The sequence below is a fragment of the Labeo rohita genome, chromosome 2, assembly GCF_022985175.1.
Source record: "Labeo rohita strain BAU-BD-2019 chromosome 2, IGBB_LRoh.1.0, whole genome shotgun sequence".
In the NCBI taxonomy this organism is placed as follows: Eukaryota; Metazoa; Chordata; class Actinopteri; order Cypriniformes; family Cyprinidae; genus Labeo; species Labeo rohita.
The window spans coordinates 8273897-8294276 of record NC_066870.1 but is presented as its reverse complement, the minus strand read 5'-3'; the positions used below and the strand labels follow the sequence as shown (position 1 = coordinate 8294276).

Below are 20380 nucleotides of genomic sequence, written 5' to 3'. Positions count from 1 at the left end.
CGTGCAATTTTATGCATCAGCTACTCACAAGAAAAAATGAATGCACTAAAGTGTAAATTTTTCTTGTTTATTCAAGTGCAGATAAATTAATAATTAGAACAGATGTTGCCTTAAATAACAGTAACAAGACACACACCCAGTAAGTTACTCAATAAATTCATAAAAACACACGTGAGTTTAAAATATTGATCACTTTTAATCTTTTTACCATATTACACTGTAAATTAAGATCAGTGGATCATGATTTGTGCCTATTTCAGGTTTTTAATAATAATAATAAGGACGAAACTTTGACATGTATTGATCGTAGCATGCCTGAATGCAAAAATCTGCGCGTTAATGAAATTAATCTGCTTAACTTCACAGTAAATCAAATCCAGAAATATTTCTCCCTACTTTACATGCACAAGCCATCTTCAGATGAGCTGCAGCTGACGTTAAAGACATTAGATCTATTTCCAACCATGAAAGATGGTAAAATCATGCAATGCTGTTTCTCTGAGCTGATAGAGATCAGAGCATAAGGCTTTAGCTTGTCATAGATTAATGAATATTTCTGCAGATGAAATCTGTTCAGTAAGCAGTCCGAAGTGGAAAAAGTGAGCAGCGTGATAAATTAGTTCATGTGCTGATTCGTCATATTAAACATTTTCAAAACTCTCCTTTCCATGTACAGAAGCTCCAGTCAAGACTGTGAATGTAGTAATATTTGAGGTCACCCTATCTGTGCGTGTATTTCTTTTGAGGCTGTTCATTCACTGCTGAGACTGAGCTATTATGACTCATAAAGAGTTCTAGCTACTGAAACTTTATGGAGCACTATTTACAGAATGCACAAACAAAACTTATGTCTGCATGGATTTCCTTTGAGAATTTGTCGAGGGTTCTAAACATCCAGGAATAAGCCGTTGCATGAAGCATGATGTTTTGATGAATGTATCTCTTGCATGAAAGCATCCCTGATGGCTAACTTAACTGTTTTTGCAAAATGGGCCAAGACATCCATCAGGATTTACTCAAGCGGCTACATGTGAACCATTGTCTCAAAATGACAGAGGCTTGACCTATGAATATTAATTAAGTTAAGCTTAATGCTAGATTTATTGTTTAAAAATCAGGTCTGTAGTAGAATCTTTGGTCATTCACACTATATGAATACCATTACAATTATTAAAGATATAGTTCTTCTAGATTCTTTGTTCTGCTGCACATGAAAGAAGGTGGTAACCAAACAATTTGTACTATACCATTCATACTATGGAAGTCATTGGCAACTCTTGTACCAACATTTTTAAAAAATATATTCTTTTGTGTTTAGCAGAAAAAAGACATTCATACAGGTTTGGAACAACTTTAGGGTAGGTAAATGATGAGTATTTTTAACTATCCCTTTAAAATACACACATATTCATTTATTTATAAGTACAGTGATTTGAGGAAGAAGTCCTTTTTTTATTTACCATTTCAACTACCAAACTTGACAGCTTATTTGATCCATTTTGTAGGCGAGCACAGAGATGCATTAATTATTGAGCTTGACCGGTTGGACAAATGGTACATTTGGGGTTCAGGGTTTTAACCTGCCCTGATGTAAGTTTTTATTTTAATAAATCAAAATTGTTGCGCTACATCACAGCATGTATTCTTGATTTCACTTTAAAGCACACAGACAAGCAATAGAGAAGTGGACAGCATGTCTGAGAGCTGTGCACGCCAAAAGAACACTGACGCTTTCTGTCACAGATGACAACCGCAACGACCACTCAGCAAAACATAAAACTCTACAAGTTCCATCACCAGATTGCCTCTCAAAACACACCCTGACAAAATGAAACTCCTGCTAAGCAATTGGAGATGCTTCCTTTGACGAGGTAGTCAGTCGGCCATGACAGAAAGTCTCTCCGGTCGTGATTGTAAATGACAACTATGGCTGTGTAGTGGTTATTTTGATATGTTTGATTCTTGTTGTCCTGATGCCTCTTTCTGCTTTATCTGTACGCTAAAATAATTCATTCATTACCCTTACTTAATATAATAAAGTTTTTCCACACAGTTTATTTAATTCAAAATTAAGTCAGTTTTATTAAGTCAGATCTCTTAAAGGGGTCATCGGATGCTAAGTTCACTTTTACATGTTGTTTGAACATTAATGTGTGTTGGCAGTGTATGTACAAATCTACCCTATAATGATAAAAATCCATGGTTTTTAATTAATCTGTAAAAATAATATTCCCTTTTTCAAATCGAGCCATTCTCAGATGCCGACACACCGCTCCCACGATAGTTGATTGACATGAGTGTCTTACCTTTAGATCAGCTGCAACAGTCCCACCTCCATTGTTTTGATGCCGGAGCAGGGATGCAAGTTAGACAAGAATTGAGCGATTGAGGTGTTGTGTTGCTGGACGTAATAATCAACGTAGTGGTCGTCATTTACTCCCAACATCTGAGCCGCTGAAGATGCAGTGGATTACGTTTGTTTGTGAAGGGAATGCACCTCCCGATCTACATATATCTGTCTATGTTTGCGTGAATCATTCGTGATCCAGCTTCACTTACAGCAGAAGTGAGTATAAGGGTTTTTTTATAAATCTTTGCGATCACCTTTCCTAATAATGTGCTAGTCACCAAGTTTAGCGGCTGAAGTAAAAGATTTTAGCGGTTAAAGTAAACAGGCTCATCACTTCACAAAGACAAGAGAGGGGCGGGACGAGCAGAGCTCATTTGCATTTAAAGCAGCCTTGACCAGAATAGGATGATTTTTGCGGAGCTGATTTTGGGTGAAAAAGGGTGTTGTTTTACACAACAATTGAGAATTTTTAACCAAAGTATATTATAGACTCTATTTAATGCTTTTCTCATCTGCCACAATAATGACTTAACTGATCTTTTGAGGGGGTAATTTCTCATCCAAAATGAGTGTGATTTATTTGTGAATATTATGATTAATTAGTCAGCACATTGTGTAATTAATTATCTTAAAATTTTAATTTACTTGACAGCCTTACTAAAAACAGGTATGGCTGCATTAGCTGCTGCTGGATAAATTGAGGTGGTGCTGACCAGGTAAAACCACTTAAGAACAGGAGCTGGTGCACTTACTAAAGGCCTATCATTTACTAGCAACCCGCTGACAGCCTCGGGGTTATTAATAGATCTTGCCGAAATGAAAGTAAACACAACCTTAGCTTGGAGGAACTGTCTGTCTTCTTTAATGTGTCAGGTAATAATGGCCGTACTTAGTTCCCTCACAAAGATAAATTGGCGCAGCCAAAGAGCGCTAGGCAACTCTACCATACTCCTCTGGCTAAATGAAAAACTCATCCCAAGGGAAGAAATAGTTTAAAACATCTTAGGGAAGCAATGTTCAGCTGTATTAGTCAGCAGAACCGCAACATTAAAAATGAGCTGTTAAGATAAATCAATTAGGTAAAGAATAGCAGTGCTTCTCCATTTCCGCAAGGTTGGTAAGCAGTTCTATCACACTAGTGGCATTGTATAATGTTGGCAGAGTCTTGTGGCTGTAAATTCCAAATTGTTTGTTTGAAAGTTTATTCCCATGTCTTGCTCTGTAAGCTGTACTTCCATTGTAAGTGCATTACTGGTAAACATGTCGTTTCAACACAGAAAGAAAAAAAGTAAAAGGATACAGTAAAAAAGAAAAAGAAATCAAATAAAAGTACACATTTACTTTTGAACTATCCTTCATGTTTAAGGTAAAATAGCTGAAAATCTTTGAAACAAGGTATATTTACTCAAGAAGCATCTCTTGAATTGTATTTTGTCTTACTGTGTGCTGTTAGACTTGTTTGAAGTATAAGACAAAAGATACTAAGACAAAATACGCATATATACCAGAGACATTCAGCTGTGAATGCTCTGCATACCCAAGCTATTTGAGAGAATGGTTTCAGGAACCGGCTAATTAATATTAAGGCTGCTATAAAATCCTTTGTCATTTGATGTGGTGACATAAAGCTTACTAATAAATTGTAGGGAATATATATAAAGCTGTCCGCGAATTGCAGATCCAAGTGGGAAACTGTGCTGTTGCTTCCAGATCTCAGTTGTTGAAAATCAAATTGTATTTGATGCAAACTGAACTTGAGTAAATCAAATAAACAAAAAACGGTAATTGTATATTTTCATGTTTTCTTAAGCAAAGCTAATTTTGAAAATCCATTGAAAATATATCATCATACATTTTTTGCCATAGTTTGCTTAAGCATTTCACGAAAGTAAAAGCTCCTAACTATTCACTTTGAATATGTAGTAAGCCCACTAAGATCTTGACCATCAAGTTCAATAAAAATACCATAAATGTTTTATTTGCATTAAGTAGCACGACATGTGCACTGCATTTCAAGTCTTCTGCAGTTATAAGATAACTTTGTATGGGAAACAACCTTCAATTTCTGTCAATTTTCAGCAACTTCAAGGGATAGTTCCCCCAAAAATTAAATTTACTATTAATATGCTAACCCTCAAGCCTTCCTAGATGTAGAACAGTACAGAGGATTTTAAGCTGAAACCCTTGGTTCTTGGTGATTCATAATATGCTACACTCTTAAAAAAATAAGGGTTCTTTATTGCCATTGACAGTTCCATGAAGAATCTTGAACATCCACACAACCTTTTAAATTCAGAAAAAGGTTCTTTATAGTGGCAAAAAGGTTCTGTGCATTTTTAAAATGTTCTTCTAAATGGTTGTTAAGAACTGTTTACTGAAAGGTTCTTTGGGGAACCAAAAATGGTTCTTCTATGGCATCACTGCAGAAAAAACCCTTTAGAGCCTTTATTTTTAAGTGTAGTCATTGGCTACAGGCACTTGAGTGTCAAAAAGAGCATATCAGGCAACACAAAATGAATACCTGTGGCTCCTGACGAAATATTGAGACCTTATGATGCAAAATGATGGGTCTGTGCAAGAAACTGAACATTATTTATAACATTATTACCTTTGATCCATAGCCTCACACAAATGCTGCAGTTCGATTCTTTTCTGGAAATTGTTTTTTCGGAGAGTTTATTTCAGTAAACTGGTTCAAATAACAGATTTAGCAGTTTGTTTGTGTAGTTATGAAATGATGTCACGTTTACGCAATTAAATTAATAAAACACTCAATAATAATGTGAAATGTGTGTATAAAGCAGTCTGCATCAGCTCACCTTTTTACATAAACCATGAGAAATCATAAAAAAACATTCATTTTGTCCTGCATGCTACGTTCACAGATGCTTTTATCGGCAGCTTTTCAGTTCTTTTGTCTGCGTCTGAACGTTTTCCTCAGTTCAGTGACTGTTGAAGGAACTGGAGCACAATAAAGTTGGCAAAAAAAGTTGGCAGTACAAGAGACATTTGGAGTCATTTTGAGTAGGAGTGGCTTGCCAGGCATATCCAAAAGTGAGTTTAACTGTACTACTCAAGCTGCAAACTGTTTCAGATGGTCCACCTTTTCATCCAATTGTAAATAATCTCCAGTAAATAATGTTCAGTTTCTTGCACAAGCTAATCGTTTTGCTTCATAAGACCTTAAAATACATCAATAGGAGCTATGAGTATTCATTTTGCCTTTGACTCTGAAATGCTGGTAGCCATTGACTTGCATTTTATAAATCATGAAGGATTGTGGTTTCACCTAAAAATCTTCTTTACTGCAGTGCATGCAGTGTTGTCAAAAGCACTGATCATGATACCATTCGATACTGTGACTTTAAAAAAGTCCATTTGCCGCTAACATTTGAGCACTGTTGAGCAGGTTCGTAAATGCCGCTGATTATTCATAGTGTTTGTCATCGCTTCATGCTCTTCACTGAGCATTTGGTGAAGATCATAAAGTGATGATCATTGTAGCCAATCACAGTCATGCCTGTTGAGCGTGTGAACACTCTGGTCAATCAGAGGTGTTTAAGAACCCGCTCAACAGCACTCATATATTAGCAGGAAACATTTTTAAAATTACAGTACCAAATGGTATTGCGGTCAGTACTTTTGACAACACTACCTACATCAATGGATAGCCTAAGAATGAGTAAATGAACAGATTTAATTAATTTTGTTTGTTTTAAATTCCTGTTTGTTCATCAGATAAAGCTATTTCATGGCTTTCGAATACATGGAATATAGCGCACAGGTTGTACAGACTGTTTTTGTGATGTTTTCCTTTTGAGTTTGCTTAAGGTTTTTGAGAGCTGCATGAACATTCTTTAAAAATTCTCCTTTTGTTTTTCACAGGAAAAAATAACAGCAAATGGAGCAAATAAAGCTTGAATTTTCATTTTTGTCTGAACTATGCCTGTAGGTTTTCCAGCTAACAGAGAAGCTGTCATTAAGGGATGTTGTGTTCAGCTGAACAATGTCTCAGAAACTGTATGAATGGAAATTTAAAGCTGCAGAGAGCAGAGGAGGGTTGATGGCTGGGAATTAATGCCTGTACTTTGAAAGCAGGTCTGCTCTTTCTGATGAAACCAGTGTTCTTTACAAAGCGCCTGGGAAATGGATTTTTCCACAGGTGCCAATAGCTTCTCTAAATGGCCACGTGCTCTAATATGTCTTGATGATTGACCATTTTCTTGAGCCCTGCGGGGGAGAGTTTCACAGGCTCAAGTTGCACAGAATATAAGCGTCAGGACTGTGTGGTGGAGGTAGTAAGTCTGTGGAGGTGCTTTTATATAAGGCAAGGGAGCACAAGTGCACTTAAAGTGTGATGGGCCTTTATTTACTTTATCTTAGTTCTGATTTTGAGATTTAATTTTGTGCAAGCTAATTCTGTTTTACCTTTGAAGGGAGATGCTTCTATTCTGTATACAGTACAACACGTCCTGATTTTGCTGAGTTAGATGTGTTCCTGGGTCAACATATTTTGTTGACCCTGGAGCAACATTTTAATCCACAAATTTTATCTTGACCACATCCCTACACCTAAACCTAACCTTACCCATGAGTAATCCCTAAAATCAGAGGAAATGATGTACAAGCACAAATCACTGATTGTAAGCCTAAACTTCACAAAAACTATAAACTGTTTTTTTCAGATCTGATTGGTTAATCACAATGTTGTTCCAGGGTCAACAAAGATGTTGATCCAGGAACATGTCGTACTTGGTAAAATCAGGTTCTGCATACAGTACAGCAGCTTCTATTTTGTTAGTCCTGGTCACCCTCACCTATAAGGTTCACTCGGTTTATGTTCTACACACAGGTGTTTTATTTTTCTTTTGAAAGAGATATCACAGCATTTTTTGGAAGCTATATTGTGAATCATTTGAATATAGATCACACAAATGCATGGCGAAATAACATGATGATTTTATGTTGGCAGGATTCAGTCGGGGTCGTATCTCAGCACCGGCTGGTTCACACTCATTCTGGCCATGGACATGTGCAAGGAGATCCGAGTCTACGGCATGATCAATGACACGTACTGCAAGTAAGACTGACATGCAATCTATCACTTGACAATGGGCTTTAAAGAAGCTTCCCCTGTTTCCAGAGTGAAATAGGACAGCAGAGCTGATAGAGCAGTGCTGTGGGGTTTCATTTAAACACTGGGGATAGTCCACCTTGCCATAATACAGACCTACACACAAATATCTTTACTTCAAAATTTTTCATTTTAGACCATGTAATGTTGCAATATGTTTTAGCATACCTTAAACACCAAAAAAGGTCTGAACACATTTTTACATAATGTAAAATAACACAATAGCAGTATGATTTGCTGTATAATAGGAGTGGTGCTATGCTCCATTCCATATAGTGATATTTCCTTTATATTTGGTTCATTAATTTGAAAGTGCATTCAGTAGCTCTGTCTCACTTTGAAGGCTGCGTTCTCCGGAGGTTACATTTATTGGTCATGTATGTCATTGAAGCTGCCTCATTTTAGAAAAGTAACCATTACATTTCTAAGAAAGAAATAACAGTTCACTTTGCAATTATTACTTTTCTGAAATGAGACATCTTGCATGAAGTATGCAGCCAGCAGATGTGACCTTTGGAGGGCGTAACCTACAATACAAGATGCAAGTAGTTTTTGGCTGCATCCAACATTACATACTATATAGTATGTAAAGAACAGTATGTGAAAAGAGTAGTATGATCAGATTCACAGTATTCATAAAACAGTAGCCAAAGACTTCCTGAATGACCTACTACTTCACACTACACACATAGTCAACAAAGCGTTTGCTTATTCAAATAAAATACCCCCTCAGACTATATGTGTTTTCGAAAAGCAGCCTTTGTTTGCTGATGTTGCGCTAACCGATATGTAATATTCAACTAGTACTGACACCTAATGGTGTGGAGTTAGCATCAAAAAACACAAATGCAATGGTTTTCAATTACTTTGTTATTGTAGAAATACTCTACAGCCATGTAAGGCATAATCCACGGCTAGGTGTGCATATAATGTTTTTTTATACTGCAGGGCTGTTGAATCTTGAATTTTTTGTATGGCTAAAGTAGTTCTAGAGAGGTCTTGACTACATAACATGTCCATATCACAGTACATGTCCGTCGGTGTTGCCAAGTCTGTGGTTTTCATGCGGAATTGGTCTACTTTAACACTGTTGCCACGGGTTGTTTTTAATGTCCACGGGTTGAAGCCATCCAAATTACATGATATTTAGCCCCTGGAATGCGAATTTTACCAGGGGAACCCCGGCAAAAAAACATCTATTTTACCCCCCGGAACACGTTTTTTTTTTTACTGGGAAACCCCCTCTGAAATGTGGGTGGGTTATGTTGTGAAAACCTGGCAACCCTGATGTCCATAACTGTATGATTTCATTTATTTCAAATATCCTTACAGCCTAAAAGATTTTCATGGGAGTGGCCACTTAGGGGCTGACAACCAGTCTTCGTTACTTTTCATCACTGACCATGATCACTTGCTAGTAGTCATACAGGATGCATAAAAATAAGTGTTCATTTTGTTAATTTCCGTACTTATTTTACCTACGTTTTTACTGCACTTCCAGACAATCAGTATTAAACATTTAGACAGACTATGATATAAAATTTATTCCAGATTAATTAAATCAGAAGTATTATGATAAATGAAAATTAAATATTAATGATACCTTTCTCCCCAGCCAGGCACAAATGTCTTGATTATTTTTGGGTTTGATGAAGGCCCGCCTTTTAAAAAACAAAATGTTTCGAGATTGGTTAGCTGTCCCAGTGCGTTGTGATTGGCGAACAGCTTAGACGGCATTTCAGTACTGCCACGCCCCTTGCCAAAGCAGCAAGTTCTGTCTTCTCTGTTATAGTTGTATAGTAGGGCAATATGCTTAATTTTCATATTGTCCTATTGTCAGTTTATTTAATTATTTACAAACTTAGTTTCATTGCCCAAAACCAGCTTCATTTGTATTTAAAATGACAATTGAATAAAAACATTGTAAGTCACTAATTATAATGCTTACATTTCCTTAGTTATTCAAAAAGCAGCTACAGAAATGCGGAAATCTGATGCGGCCACTCTAGTAGTCAGTGCTTGTGTTTCTACCAGCCACGCCTTGGCACGTGTTTTGACCCCCTATACTGCACACGTCTGCAGTGCGTTACGGCTCAGACGTGGCTACCGGAGCTGATCTTGTGTTTATACCAGCCGCCTTCACGGCTCATTGAAGCGTCAGGCTAGTTAGGCGCATTTTGGCGGCTAATAGTAATAATACTGCCGTGCAAAGGCAAAATACCATAACTTTGATTTTGGTCAAAAATTAGTTATTGATATTTTTGGGACATTCAAGACATCCTTTATCATGTGTATAAGTTTCTTGAGTCAATTTAGTTGTTTTTCCGAGAAAACACCGTATAATTCCAGTTACCACTTTTTCACTTTGCTTGGAACACTCAAATTGAGTTACGGCATTCTGCCTTTGTTTAGCTGCACGTCAGTATGAAGTTACAGTACCGACTCAGAGTTATACAGTGTTCTGCCTTTGTTTTACTGTCCATTAAAGTCTACCGCGTTTTAATTACGGCGTAACTTGTATACTTTTATACATCTGATCTGTCACTGAGCCATTAGACAAACGAATTAGATAGATAGTGATTGGCCAGACAGCTCCATATAATAACGCACTGTACAGAGATATTTTGGCAACAATATGTAATCGTGAATAATCTTTAAAGATTTTTTTTTCTTTTTTATAATGCAGATTATCCAGCAGGCTGTCACTTCTAGTTGGACGTGTGTGGAATCAAATGCATGTAGCATGATCAATTAAATCCATATCCTACCTTTTCTTTTTATCGTAACCCGATAAAATCAATCCACAAGCATTCTGGCCATTCCTGCTTGCTGGCATTCACATCAGTCCACAAGTCATTCTTTTAGGTTAGGCTATTTCATTCAAGTCAATATAAAAGCAATTATGCTATGTCTAGCGCTCTCTTACGTTACTGAGCATAGCAAAGTGTGGTATGAGTACCAGTAGTGGTACTCAGGCTCCCTCTAGTGGTACACAGAGAAAGTTACTGCCTTTTGCCTTGGTTTGACTTCTCACTTTTTGCAGACACTGCAAAGGCAGAGTACATTAACTTTGAAATAGGGGTAAAAATCAAGTTTGAGCTCACAATTTTTTAATGTAGATAATTTTCATTACTCAAACATCTAATTGCCAAATTTCCAGTGTCCTACCTATAATTAATTTGGCTGGACAAATAAAAAACTTTAAAGTCATTTTTTCTCATTTTCACACTCTAGCAAGTTAAGGTCTTTTGCCTTTGCAGAATAATCGTCTTGCTATCGTCAAAAGCGCTATCTCTGACTATCGTCGATACACGATACTATCGTCTATCGGAACAACCCTGTGCTACAGCAGCACTTCGTCTTCATCATCGTATTGTCTGATGCACACAACCAAGTGTTCTAATCCCCCACCTTGTCCCTTCCCCACCCCCCAACTATTTGAATTTCCATAGGTGGGATTTATTTTAATGACATTCTAATGGGCTGCTTTGTGAAATCACAAACCTGGAAAACAACGCTGTAGTTCAAACGAACCGTTCGGGGGATTTTTTTAAAAATGAAATATCTCCCTTTGGAGTGGACTTTGAGATTTGTAACTTTGTAGAACTTTTTTATGCCTAAACACACACACTACACTGACTAAAATTCAAAAAGTGAAAAAAGTAGTCATGTTCCTAGTATTTAGCTGATCATATCGGAAACACTCTTTTTAATAGTGTTATTGTTTTATTTACTTGTATTTTTTTCAACGAGGAAGGTAAAAGTTTTAATTTAATTCACCCCAAAATGAGAGTTACTCCATGATTTATTAACCCTCATATATGGCTTTCTTCTTTAAGACAAATACAAGTGAAGTTATATTAAAAAATGTCCTGGCCCTTCCAAGCTTTATAACGGCAGTGAATGGGTGTTGAGATTTTGAAGCAAAACAAAGTGCATCCATTCATCCTAAAAAGTACTCCACATAGCTTCGAGGGGTTAAAAAAATCCTTCTGAAAGTGAATCGATGCATTTATATAAGAAAAATATTCATATTTAAAACTTTATAAACCATAATCTTTTCTATATTCCAGTAATATGCACGTTCACGAGAGGGTGGTGTTCCCGCAGATCACAAAAGAGTAGCGTTAGCTCTGGTGAGAATATGCTAGTCTCGCGAGAACCTTGCTTTGTTTACAGCAAAGGAAAACCAGTCTAATTTGGCTTATATTGAAATCCTCTGACATTTGTTTTGTTGTTGTGGTTTTTAACAAATCCTCATTTTGTACTAATTTATGAGTGGTGTTTTGTTTTGCTCTCTCCTCTGCACTTTTTTGGATCATCACTTCCCACCACGCCACTTTCTCATGAATGTGATTACGACAGTTGGCGGAAGCTAGAGATTATGGTTTATGAAGTTTTAAATATGGATATTTTTCTTACACAAACACATCACTTCACTTTTGAAAGCCTTTATTAAAGAGGTCATCGGATGCAAAGTTCACTTTTACATGTTGTTTGAACATAAATGTGTGTTGGCAGTGTATTTATAACATCTACAGTGGTTTTTAATGAATCTGTAAAAATAATATCCCCTTTTTCAAATCGAGCTATTCTCAGATGCCTGTCGTTGTGGCATCACACTGGCAGAGGCCACTCCCACGATAGTTGATTGACATGAGCGTCTTACCTCAGATCAGCTGTAACAGTCTGACCTCCATTGTTTTGATGCCAGAGCAAGGATGTAAGTTAGACAAGAATATCTCAGATTGAGCGATTGAGGTGTTGTGTTGCTTGATGTAATAATGAACATAGTGGTCGTCATTTACTCCCGACATCTGAGCCGCTGAAGATGCAGTGGATTTTTTTTTGGTTGTGAATGGAATGCACCTCCCGATCTACACATATCCGTCTATGTTCGTTCTAATCATTCGTGATCCAGCTTCACTTACATCAGAAGTGAGTATAAGGGTTTTTTTTATGAATCTTTGCAATTGCCTTTCCTAATAACGTGCTAGTTAGCAAGTTTAGCAGCTAAACCCGGCTAAAGTAAACAGGCTCATCACTCCACAGAGAGAAGAGAGGGGCAGGGCAAGCAGAGCTCATTAACATTTAAAGCAACCTCGACCAGAACAGGATGATTTTTGCAGAGCTCATTTTGACAAGGAAAAAGGGTGTTGTTTTACACTACCATTGAGAATTTTTAACCAAAGTATATAATAGACTTTTCATTAAGACCCTAAAGAATCATATAAACTTGTGGAAAATGGGCATCCGATGACCCCTTAAACACCCCAAAGCCATGTGGAGTACTTTTTATGATGGATGGACGCACTTAATTTTGCTTCAAAATCTCGACCACCATTTACTGCCATTAAAAAAGAGTACAAGAGCCAGGACATTTTTCAATATAACTCCTACTGTATTTATCTGAAAGAAGAAAGCCTGAAAACCTGAAAAAACAGCGTGCATAAGAAAATGACTTCACGCTTTCGTGAGCGTCAGCAACTGCACGCTATTACAGATTGCATGCTTCCTACCCGAAACACCTCCTCCCGCTCACTGTGATTTGTGCTATTGTGTTTATACCAGCCCCCTCGCTGCAAGTTTCTGAAGCGCCCCAGAAACGGCTCCCTGCACTGCATTGCTAAAGTTAGGCACCTAGTCTATTTTTGCTGGATAATAATAATAATCGTCTTGCAGTCGTCAAAGGCATCAGCAACAGCCGTAAACTCTGACTATCATCGATACACGATGCTATCGTCTATCGGCACAGCCCTACTAGGATGGCTTGAGGGTGAGTAAATCATGGTGTAATTTTCATCTCTTTAAAGGAGAAGTCCACTTCCAGAACAACAATTTACAAATAATTTACTCACCCACTTGTCATCCAAGATGTTCATGTCTTTCTTTCTTCAGTGGTAAAGAAATTATGTTTTTTGAGGAAAACATTTCAGCATTTTTTCTCCATATAATGGACTGATATGGTGCCCCGATTTTGAACTTCCAATATGCAGTTTAAGTGCGGCTTCAAACGATCCCAAATGCAGTTGTAAACAATCCCAGCTGAGAAAGAAGGGTCTTATGTAGTGTAACAATCGGTTATTTTAATACAAATAATACAATTTATAAACATTTTAATGTCAAATGCTTGTCTTGTCTCTGCCTGGACTGTTTTTGTTCCGGTTCATCTTATATCGCTGTTTTACCTTTTTTGCTAAGGGTGTTTGATCTTCTTTGCATGTTCGCTTTGCAAAGACTGGGTCGGTACTTCTGCAGCGATGTAGGATGATTTTGAAATGATTTTTGAAGTTGAGGGAGAAAATACGTTTGGAGTTTTTTGACATACCCTAACTGTCTTGAGTCAGAATACACAGAGTTCAGGGAGAGAAAGGCAAGACAAGCGTTTGGGATTAAAAAGTATTTAAATAGTATTTTTTTAATGAAAATAACTGATCGTTTCGCTAGATAAGACCCTTCTTCCTTGGCTGGGATCGTTTACAACTACATCTGGGATCGTTTGAAGCCGCATTTAAACTGCATTTTGGAAGTTCAAAATCGGGGCACCATATCAGTCCATTATGTGAAGAAAAATGCAGAAATGTTTTCCTCAAAAAACATCTTTACAACTGACGAAAGAAAGACATGAATATCTTGGATGACAAGGGGGTGAGTGCATTATATGTGAATCTTTGTTTTGGAAGTGGACTTCTCCTTTAAAAAGAATAAAAAAAAAGTCCTTTGGGCATTATTCCCGCAATAAATTGTTGCCAAAAATGGCAAAATATTCTGTGTTGTCTTGTTTTCTAACACACTGTTATGTATGTCTCCTGACACTGTGTTTCAGTAGTTTACTGGCAGCATATAAGCCCCTTTACCATGAAGCTCACACTATGATTCCATTTTAATGATAGTGTCCTTAACAACCTCACGCCCCCCCTGCTGCAGATAGACATAAGCAAAGCGCGCGATGATGTGATTAGCGTGTTTGTAAAGTAGCTATTATTGCCTGTTTTCCCAGCCATTTATTCATTCCGCTCTCCCTTTCAAAACAATGAGCAATTTTCATTTCACAGCAACTCCCAGTCACCTGTAAAGACTGGCAAATGAGAAAACAGTGGCTACAACAAAGTCATTTTGATGAAAGGCAGTTCAGCTGGGAAGTATCTATTTTAGCATAATGTGCTGAGTGTTGTTGCAATTGACCTCGCTGGATCTCTTGTAATTAAAATTCAACAGGTGCTGCTGGGAGAGAAAAATTGAATCTATTTGTGAGGGGGAAAAAAATGCCTTCTGAGCTGCCATTTCTCCACGGGAGTTCTCCTTACGGACTCAGAGCACTCAGTCTTTGAATAAAAAGTAGCAATGGGTTAAAGCTTCAACAACATCAAAAGTGCTACAGGCTTCCTGGTCTTTATTGTACACAATTCATCAGTGCATTACGGAGCAAAACATCCTTGTTTTTCTATTTTGTGGTGTTTTTTTGGTTCCACTCAGAAATATGTGATGCGGAAATAAAATAGATTGCAAATGCCTTTTAAAATGTACTGAAAATGGCACTTCGTAGTCTGATTTATTGTGATGGAATAACAAAGTAACATTTATTTATTTTTAAATCTCAGATCAGAAGGCTACAGGAAGGTGCCGTACCACTACTACGAAGCGGGAAGTCGTGACGAATGTGCCGAATACCTCTTGCACGAGAGTGCCCCTTACGGCGGCCACCGGTTCATCACAGAGAAGGCTGTGTTTGCAAAGTGGGCTAAGACACACCCCATCAAGTTTTTCAGTCCGGAGTGGCAGCTGTCATGACCAAGACTCCCATTGTTTCAGAATATCCCCTGATACTACAACTCTGTTGGCTCGTTCCCCCTGCATCGTAAAGTAATTTACACGCAATGGCTAAACGAATCATTCCAATTGCGATGTCAAATGGCAGTTGTCTGAGTGAAGTAAGTATCCCATTGTGACCATGAAGAGACGTCTTGATCCTAGTGTGATCAAATAGTGGATTTTGCATGTTCTCATTTTATACTCATCTGGACAATCAGTAGTGTATTTTTTCAGAGCACACGTATTGCAGAAAAAATCTACAAAGAACGTCACATCCTTGCTTTAGCTTTCATCACCTTATAGGTTCACTTTAGGGCTGGCCGATATACCAAATAATTTATAAAATGACATCTTGATATTTTTCAGCATTTTAAATATATTTATATATTTGCTCTGAAATAGGTTAGGGATTGCATTTTTGCATTTAAAAACATGAGACGCAAAAAAGTGGAATGCAAAATATCTACGTTTAGAGATTCATTTTTTACAAGTTGAACTACTTTTAATTTGAGCACCCAGTTTTTAGACTGCTGTGTCACATGTCATGTTTTTTCTAACAAACCATTTCAACTAAACATCCACCAGAGTATGTGAGCGGAGCAGAGTGGGAGCGGTGTGATTTTTAATGGAGTGAGGAGCGGACATTTTTTAAAGTCGGAGCGTCGTGGTTTTTACTCGCTCCCAGAGCACTCCAGCATCGCCCCATCACGAGTACAATTCATGACAACAACCCATAATTTATTTAATTTATTATACATTATGAACAGAACTGTGGTATTTCAAACACACTGAAATAGTTTAGACGCGGAGCGGTGTTTCTGGTATCAGTGAGCGGGGAGTGGAGCGGGAGCGGGAAACGGTGAACCCGAAGCGGAGCGGTTATAAAATGTCTGGAGCGCAGAGGGGAAATTGTTGTCGCTCCGCTTCGCTCACATACTCTGACACCCACTGTAGCCATCAGATTCAACATGATTAATGCAAAGAAGTAAAGTATAGGATTTTTTCTTTTTTTTTACTCTGAATAAACCCAAGGAAGAATGATATTTAATTGTTATCATTCATCTAAACCAGTATATTTAAATTTATTTTTTATAAACAGCCACTGTAGCCAATTCAGTTCATTGGATTATTTGTGAAAATACGCTTTTCACCACTTGATAGTCATTTTAATGATTTGATCATCTGAACCAATTCAGCTAACAAATAGCTGAATCAGAATATTGCAAAAATTAATTAAACTTACAAACTCTAATGAATTTAGAATTTAGTAATGCTACTAAATCAGATTCTAAATCAGGAAACCTAATAGCCAAATTAAAATCACATTAAATGTGATGATTCACAGTGCTGCTTATTTTTATATTGCCTGCAACATAATCATGAAAATTTGCTATATCGTCCGGCCCTAGTTTCATTTTTTTTTTTTATACTATGGTTATTTTTGTCTCGTAGACAACAGATGTTAGGAAAACAGTCAGTGTAAAACGTTTTACTTTCATGCAAAACTTCCAAAAATCATTACCCCAAAATCCTACAGATTTTTTCACTACACCACTGACATCGCTTTGGAAACATGTAACATTCAAAGTTCATCCTTTGAACTGCTTAATAGGTCATTCAGGAACGCATTATTCCCCATTTTTTATTTATTCCCTGAACAAAAGAATACATGAGTACAATCCAGGTGTTTGTTGATCTGAGACTGTAGAATATAAAAAGTGATATTCTGTTGTTACGTGCCATGACAAGAAAGCAGCATTGCTTACAATATCTAAGTCTGCTGTTGACAAAAGACTCGAGGAACGATTCAGAATAAGTGAATTCGGATGTTAAGACTGTGCCTGTATGAAGTGTAGCATATATTGACTCTGCAAAGCAACCTACCCTTCAGTTTTTATGCCTTATTTGCTTATTTAAACAAGACACTCCTGTCCACCACCTTTCAGTATACTGAATTCCCATGAGATGAAACTACACCGTCTCTGTTGTCAGATCAGCAGGCTAATTTGATCAGCTACTGTAGCTAAGTGTCGTAGCATCATATAAACCAGCAGACAATGCAGCGCCCTTGGGGCTCCCCTACTGCTTTGAGACGTCCGCTGCGCTTGACGTCGATTTTTTTTCCCCATCAAACACAGCGTACACTCTTTTTGCATGTATACCGAGAACATTAATCATTGCCGATACTGTAAGTAACACGTTTCCGTATCAGCTTGTGATTCTGACATCATCTGGCAGCTCAGCCCGGACAGCCTTTCTCTTCTAATGCACCACTCTGTGCATGTTTGACCAGCACTGCGACATTGTGTGAGCACCGTCACAGTTTTTTCCCTGGAGAAAAAGATAGACTGGATGCACTGGCTGTGTGAAGAGAGAATTATATACGGCATGAGAATATGAGACCGATACGCAGAATGGAAAGCAGGCGCCAGTGCTGGAGCACTTTGATGAGATACTGCTCACTCCTCTGGCCAACCTGTTCATTAAAACAATTGATGTCAGCTCAATTTCTCAGAGTGCTGACCCAGGATCGTCATTTCCTGGCCTCTTGTATTGATTTTGTTCACCATGTGACATAAAACAGAGCTGGTCAAGAAATGGCACTTTCACTCTTCAATGTATTTTTGACTTTAGCTTCTGTTGTTCAAGGCTCAGTCATACTTGATGTTCTCATGATATGCACTTCATGACCAAAAGTATGTGGACAATGCAAAAATCTTTTTGTTTAGCAGTTGTTGTTTTTTTTTTTTTCTTTCTTGTTTTCCCTTAAAAATATAATCTAAGACAAACACCATATACATTCACTGAAGAAACTAAACACTGTAGGATAATTATTTTCCAAATTTTGCTTATTTTCAATGTTTTTCTTCTGTTAAACCTCATGTGGTTTTGTTTACACTTAAAGCAAGATGAAATATAATAATAATAATAATAATAATAATAATTACATAACTGTTTTTTTTTTTTTTTTTTTTTTTTGGAAAGAAATTAACACTTATTCAGCAAGGAGTCTTTTAATTGATCAAAAGAAAATTTAAAATGTTTTTTAAATGAAAACATTAAGCAGCACAACTGTTTTCATCATTGATAAGAAATGTTTAAGTGTGACTTTTTACTGCCACATAAAAAAACTAAAATGCTGATTAAAGTCATAATATTTTGAGAATAAAGTTGAAATATTTTGACAGTAAAGCAAAATTATGAGAATAAAGTTGAAATGTTTCGAGAATAAAGTCAAAATTTCGAGAATAAAGTCAAAATGTTTCAAGAATAAAGTTGAGATGTTTCAAAAATAAAGTCAAAATTTCCAGAGTAAAGTCGAAATGTTTCGAGAATAAAGTTGAAATTATGAGAATAAAGTTTAAATTTTTCAAGAATAAAGTCAAAATTACGAGAATAAAGTTGAAATGTTTTGAGATTAAAGTCAAAATGTTTTAAAAATTAAATAGTAGAAACTAAAGTTGTAATATTTTGAGAGTATAGCCTGCACATGCAAATGGCCTGGATTGGGAGCAACGGGAGAAGTTGCCAGGCCACCGGAATTGATTTGAATATGTGGCAGAAATCATGCGATATGTCATACTTGCAGGGACAGTATGCTTGGAAATAATATTTCATGTCTTCAATTGCATTAGTTATTTGTAGTGCGCCAGCTTCCCAATAGCAATAAGCTTTGTGCTTTTAGTACTTTTTAAAATAAAACAAGGTCTCAGCTTTTAAAATAATTTTTATACTGAAATACAAACAATGGGCCTCATTCATGAAACTTGCGTAAATATATGAGTAAATTCTGAGTTATCTGTGCGTAAAACAGACCTTCCCAAAAATTCTCCTCCGGATTCACAAATGCTTTGTAAACGTCCGATTTGATAGTTAAATGTGTATGTTAATGAATTCCAATCATTCATAAATAGGGCGCTCGTGTACGCTCATTCACAATTAGCATAATCCCCGCCTTTTAATTGCAGCTATGCAATTTGCGTGTCCTGAAACACAGTGGAATATTCCTGTCTACTTTCTCAGATTTGGCTCCAGTATATTGCATAAATGCAAAAAAAAACTAATAGGCCATATGCCTAACAATAAATATTCAATAGCGTGTGTCCACCAAAGAGTTTTTAGCCAGCTGAAGAAGAGTCAGGCGCTCTTCTTAAAATGCCTGCGCTGAAGCTACAGTGAATTCAATAATTTTCCTCCACAAAAACATGTAGCCTAATCTTGGTGAGTAAAGGTTTTTAAAATTATAACTAAATATTAATAGGCTAATATCGGCATTATTCTTTTATTACATTTCAGCTGCTATTCACCATCGCGTTGAGGCCGGATTGTGGAGAGAATTTGCGAAGCAAATCCCGCAGAGCCTTTATCTTAATTTCGTTATTGCCAAATACCCATCTTAAATTAGAACTTATCTTAATTTAATTTGTTAAGAAAGAGTCATTTTTATTGGTGCGTTGGCCTATTTATAGGCTGAGTGTATGCCTATTTAGAGTGCTGAGATGTTACGATGTTACAGAGGACTTATTTTATTTCTTTGTTCCAACTTCCAAGTGGCCTATAGCCTACGTTAGTCATGATTCAATTATGTTAAAACATGTATAAATTACTCATTCTTGACAAAAGGCAAAAGAGCTGTGTGTTTGCGCACATTTGAATAATGTCGGGCTGTAAACGGGTTCAGGCTTTTAAAAAGCTGTCAATCAAAATATACTTGTTGGGCTCGCGCTGAATTCTGTCGGGCTCGGGCCCTGTCGGACCTAACTTTTAAGGCCTGATTACAGCTCTACCTGTTTTACATTTGTCAACTTAGATGAAAAAAAAAAAATTATAAAAGAGGGTAAGGGCAAATCAACTTGTAATTATTATGCCAATTTCAGTGACATCAGTTTGCCAAAAAGAACACAGAACGTTTTATGCACCATTTGCACATGGTAGGGAGCAGGCAGACATTTATTTCGTACCAACTAACATTTTGAAAATACGAACATTTTTATGAATTTGAAAGTTAAAACGGCTTTACGAACGATTTACACAAAAATTTGTTATGCTCAAGTTTCATGAATGAGGCCCAATGTGTCTTACAA

At 36.9% G+C, this 20380-nt stretch overlaps 1 protein-coding gene across 1 annotated transcript in view; it reads left to right on the top strand.

Annotated features, from left to right (window-relative positions):
- Window positions 1-18269, top strand: part of st6galnac3 (ST6 (alpha-N-acetyl-neuraminyl-2,3-beta-galactosyl-1,3)-N-acetylgalactosaminide alpha-2,6-sialyltransferase 3) — a 111675-nt gene extending 93406 nt beyond the window's left edge. Inside the window, exons 4-5 of the mRNA XM_051126868.1 lie at window positions 7323-7430; window positions 15086-18269. Coding sequence (XP_050982825.1) covers window positions 7323-7430; window positions 15086-15275 — 298 coding nt within the window. The 3' untranslated portion in view covers window positions 15276-18269. The remainder of the gene's footprint in view (window positions 1-7322; window positions 7431-15085) is intronic.
- The last annotated feature ends 2111 nt before the right edge of the window (window positions 18270-20380 follow it).